The following is a 5,387-nucleotide window of genomic DNA, read 5'->3' as shown; positions in this document are numbered from 1 at the left end:
GGGTCGTGCTCCGAAGAAAGCAGCGTGGCAAGTATATAGCCGCTGTGAGAAGCATTCGAGCAAGCTAACCGGAAACCTGTCTAAAGCTAGTCGACCGACTCTGTGTGGAGAGGGAGAGGCACGATGGCAAGTTGTTCACACGGTTGTTTACACCGTCGTCATGGCAAACCGTCAATATTCTGTACGTCTGTGCTGCCAATAACGAGGCACGTTTACCGAATGTTTTTGTTCGTCCGGTCACCGAATCCGCGTAGGATGACGGAAAACCATTACACGATTAATTTCAGTGATGGTTAATTAGTCTCGTCAGTTTATGTAAAAGACATGACAGTGATACGTACGCAAAATTAAAAACAATATTTTTGTGAGAAAAATTGATCGTTTAATCATCTTTAAGGTATAGTACAATATTTTGTTATTTTCCTCAGAGAATAACGATAAAACGTAAAGCGATGTGTTGTGCAGCATCACATTGTAATGCACACCACACATACTCAAGCTTTCCCGTTGGTGAGTCTCTACACTTTCTTGCAATCATTATACACATATGTGTTTTTTCCTTCGTGTAATAACGCAGCACACATTAACTACAAAGCATATTTAATTGCGCAAATATTATGTACATGTTTCACAACTCATTTGTACAGAAGGCGTAATATATTATCATAACGGTCATTTCATATACACACGCTCACAGTGAACGGGTTTGCTTTGCATATAGCTATGAGAGAAAACGGATTAGGCCGCGGGCGCATTGCCGCAAGGCTGTGCCTATATGCACGCTACCTTCGCGGCCACACCACACACAAGCAAAGTTTGCCGTAACATAGCGATGCGAGATCGATCGTTCAGCCATGCTTGCGCGCGACGACGAATATCAGCAGAACATTATCTGTCGATAATTCCATGCTATGCGGTTACGATCAACAGCATCCCGACACCGCGCTCGCTTGGAATGCTCTTGATATATATATATATATATATATATATGTGTATATATATGTGATATGAGTCAAGAGCAAGATTCTTTAATTTATGCGCGGGTAAGTGTGGGCGGACACATGCCACAGCAATGGTATTACGCCTAAACTGCGTGCTAGTGCAAAAGCACCGAGCAAGTGAACAGTTGAGAAAGTTCTTCGTTCATTTAGATTAAAAGACGATAACACGGATTTTTCACAGAACGGTACCCGTGTACAGTTCGCGGCGGAAAATATATTTAATGTTGTATTCGGAAAATATTCATAATTCTCGGTGTGAATAGCGTTCCTGTAAGTTTCGCTTCAGTTGGAATACTCCCATAGATCGGTAAAACCTCCAGAATCTCGGGCTTGAGCATTAAATTTACAATTTTGCTTGTGCGGATAATCGTGTACCAAAACTCACGCCTACAAGGCGCAATAACTAGTTACAGAAGAAGCAGCAGCAATTGCTAACAAAAGCCTACAGGTAGCCTTGAAGGTAATATCTTACATAGCATCAGCAGTAACTACGCAAGCAAACTGTGCGACGATATCGTACTGCGAATAAGGCCAGCTTATACTGCGAGTTAACTATAGGAGAGGAGAGAGGGAGAGAAGAGATAGTTAGACAGGGGAGGGAGAGAGTAAGGGAGAGATAGAGTTAGAGAGGGGAGAGAGAGGAAGAGAGTGACAACGTGAGGGAGAAAAAACTCTGATGCATGCACGCATACGACAGCACATAATCCTGCAGTAGCGATCCAACAAAGTTTAGCACGTGATTCCAGCAGTGGTTGACCACAATTCATGGGACACATGTACGATACAGTCATCATGCTCATGCTCTGTGCACAGTTCCGTGTAGGGAGTGACTATTATCTCCCAACTTTGTGCTTTGTTTAAATACATTATGATAGTGGAATATTTCATGACGTCCTATAATGACAGATCTAGCATCGCTGTAGATTTAAACATCTTTACAGTCGTAACAGCTGCAGGATTATCTCAGACTCACGTATATATATATACACACACGCGCGCACATATATATATATATATATATATATATATATATATAATTATTTGCTCTGATACATTTGTAACATCGGAAACCGTTCGCCGTGTCATCACAGCTTTTACGTGGTCACGTGTCCAAGTGAGGATTCCGCGACCGTGCGTGGCGCATGCGCACTGATTACCACCGGAACTACTTCTTCGTTATCGCCTACGTCGATCTCTTCCTCTATCGCCGATGACGCTTCGGCATTTTCCGGCGAGCTGCATCGGCTACCTTCGCTGGCGTGACCCGAGCTCGGCGAATGGACATCTTCGTTTTCTTGATTTTCCTTGCCGCCTTCCGACATTGGCATCTCCTGCAAGACAAGCGATGCACATTAATATACGCCACGATTGCAACTGCCTCGATCACGCGCAGCATAACCTAAATATAAACCTATAAACCTAAATATACAATAAACATCAGCAAAAATTCATCGCTTCCAGTGATCCTTCCGCTTCCAATTACTAACCACAGAAATTTCGAATATAATCGTTTTATATATACATGCGGTAGTTCGTATTTGGATTGCTTCCGTGCATCCGCAATAGGGTTATACTTCGCCTTCATAAATAAATAGTTTCGCACATATGAGCCACCGAAAACGCACCATCTCATACAGCAGTAGCTGGGATTGTGTGCAATGCAGTGCAAGTATAGACAAAACACGATTAAACGACACAGCGGGCATTCAGGCTATACGTGTAGCAAGGAAAATATCAATGCTGCTGTCTGTGTTGTGCATATATTCTCAAAACAAAGCGACGCTATCTACGCGATACATATACTGCACTATGCGTCTCAGGAATGTGTGAAAAGAGTAGAATAATATATAGAGGGAAATTGGGTCGCATCCTTGGCAATTCTATAAAACGAGGAAATATGGTAGTAAACAAAACCTTTTACTCTTTCTTAATAACGATTCTTTGGACCTTAATCAGGTATATTCGTGAAGATGAATCAGAGACGAGCCCAGCGGGCACACTATATGAATGTTGCGTTGAATTCACCTTAGCACTCTAATCGACTCGATTTGCATCGACGTTTGAGATATTAAGAATCTCTAAAGTACTCGTATGTACGCTGATGTAGGAAGTTGTTTTAATCAGAGCTATTCCTGAGTATGATATAATATATAATATAATATATATATTTAATATATAATTCCTAACTAGTCGATAACCCGCGGCCGCGCGTGGCGCTCCGATCTGTTTGTGTTTGTTGTGCGTTGCCCTGCGCACAGAGAGATCGCGGTGTGATCCTCTGCAACAGAGCTTCCAGAAAAAGCTTTGCTTTGGCTTCGGGTCTCACGACTACGGGTTATACCAACGCCCTGCCGTGGGCGCGTGAGCCACATCAATAGAGCGCGGTGGCACCGTTTATTTTTGTTCGCAAATATTGGGCTATTAGACCGCTGTCGCCTCGAAACAAAAGCTGCCATCAAACCCCGGTATAAGCCTCATTATAAGTTGATTAGGCCCTATATTCATAGCGCAGCGCGGCAACACGCACACGTCTCGTGCGGTGCTCTAAACAAACGTACGGGCATGACCTAATATTCGAGGTGATTTTTATTTCACGGCGCTGTCACACGTGCCCCGCTATGTGAGCCTACGGCAAGGCATCGGCCCAGCGTGAGAGAACCTACTGTGATGGAATGCAAGTATTTTTAAGACAAAGGGTTTCTTCGTGTGGAATCCGGCCTCCCGTGCGCACCCTCGTGTCTGCACTGCGTCACGCCACGGCACGTATTATTAACATGGTGACGCAACAATCCATAATAGAAACACAGTCAGTTGAGTAAACGAGTCTACGTGCAACCCGCTACATATATTACATACAACGTATACGATCCCATGTACTATACAATATTCTATAACAATCTGGCAGCAGTATCGATGCGCGCGCGTTCGTTCGTGCGTACACGGATGTAGGCCTACGTGGTTATAATGCAGTACCGGTTAATATAGCACCCGAATTATTAGCGAAGGCATTACGCTTGCATAGGTGACACGTCAAATGATGAAGATACATCCCGCGGGAGCAGCCAAACACCAGGTGGCGCTGTACATGGCGCAACATTCCCGCTTCTGCACTCATCACATGACGTAGGAACAGCCGAACCGAGATCGGAAACCCGGATTGAATCCCTGATTGGGAACCGCGCCCGCACGCGCATGTCTCCGTGCGTCCGCGAGCCCCGCATATAAAAACGCCCCGCGTTTTTGAAGTCGCACGCGTAAGAGCCTTCGTTAAGCCCGCGCGTCAACGCCGCGAAACAAATTCGAACCGACACCGCAAAACTCCCGAGGCGTCACTGCGGCGCGTATTCCTTGTCCTTTCCGCGTATACACGTCCTACATACACGCCCCGGCTCCGTGGCACCGCGCTGTCATCCACCCCACGACGTTAGACTTGCTGCTTCCCTACACTTGTGGCTATTCTATATTCGTGACTACACATGTACTGACACACTATACGTGTATTACACCCGTGGCGCTTTCGCGTTAACAATTAATGTTATCCGAGAACAGCAAATGTTGCTGTCAGACGCATGTGTCTGAAGTAAGGGGATGACGGGGCATGTGAAGACGTTAGTGAAGTGAAATATATATATATATATATATATATATACATATTATATATACACATAGCCGAATATAGGTAAGGGAGGAGATGGCAGGTGAGAGAGGAGATGGCAGGTAAGGAAGGGGATGGCAGGTGAGGGAGGAGATGGCAGGTAAGAGAGGAGATGGCAGGTAAGAGAGGAGATGGCAGGTAAGAGAGGAGATGACAGGTGAGAGAGGAGATGACAGGTGAGAGAGGAGATGACAGGTGAGAGAGGAGATGGCAGGTGAGAGAGGAGATGGCAGGTGAGGGAGGAGATGGCAGGTAAGAGAGGAGATGACAGGTGAGAGAGGAGATGACAGGTGAGGGAGGAGATGGCAGGTGAGGGAGGAGATGGCAGGTAAGAGAGGAGATGGCAGGTGAGGGAGGAGATGGCAGGTAAGAGAGGAGATGGCAGGTAAGGAAGGGGATGGCAGGTGAGGGAGGAGATGGCAGGTAAGAGAGGAGATGGCAGGTAAGGAAGGGGATGGCAGGTGAGGGAGGAGATGGCAGGTAAGAGAGGAGATGGCAGGTAAGGAAGGGGATGGCAGGTGAGGGAGGAGATGGCAGGTAAGAGAGGAGATGGCAGGTAAGGAAGGGGATGGCAGGTGAGGGAGGAGATGGAAGATAAGAGAGGAGATGGCAGGTGAGGGAGGAGATGGCAGGTAAGAGAGGAGATGGCAGGTAAGAGAGGAGATGGCAGGTAAGAGAGGAGATGGCAGGTAAGAGAGGAGATGGCAGGTAAAAGGAGATGGCGGATGAGA

The 5,387-nt window shown here is 46.1% G+C and overlaps 1 protein-coding gene across 1 annotated transcript in view; it reads right to left on the bottom strand.

The window, feature by feature from the left end:
* Positions 1–359: 359 nt before the first annotated feature.
* The window catches only part of LOC106807692 (hematopoietically-expressed homeobox protein hhex-like), a 25,071-nt gene continuing 20,043 nt past the window's right edge, over positions 360–5,387 (bottom strand). The window contains exon 4 of the mRNA XM_014810122.1: positions 360–2,332. Within this exon, the coding sequence (XP_014665608.1) occupies positions 2,096–2,332 (237 nt within the window). The 3' untranslated portion in view covers positions 360–2,095. The remainder of the gene's footprint in view (positions 2,333–5,387) is intronic.

Source organism: Priapulus caudatus, unplaced genomic scaffold (assembly GCF_000485595.1).
Source record: "Priapulus caudatus unplaced genomic scaffold, Priapulus_caudatus-5.0.1 Scaffold228, whole genome shotgun sequence".
In the NCBI taxonomy this organism is placed as follows: Eukaryota; Metazoa; Priapulida; class Priapulimorpha; order Priapulimorphida; family Priapulidae; genus Priapulus; species Priapulus caudatus.
Note: the sequence above shows the minus strand (reverse complement) of the source record. Positions and strands in the feature narration are given on the sequence as shown.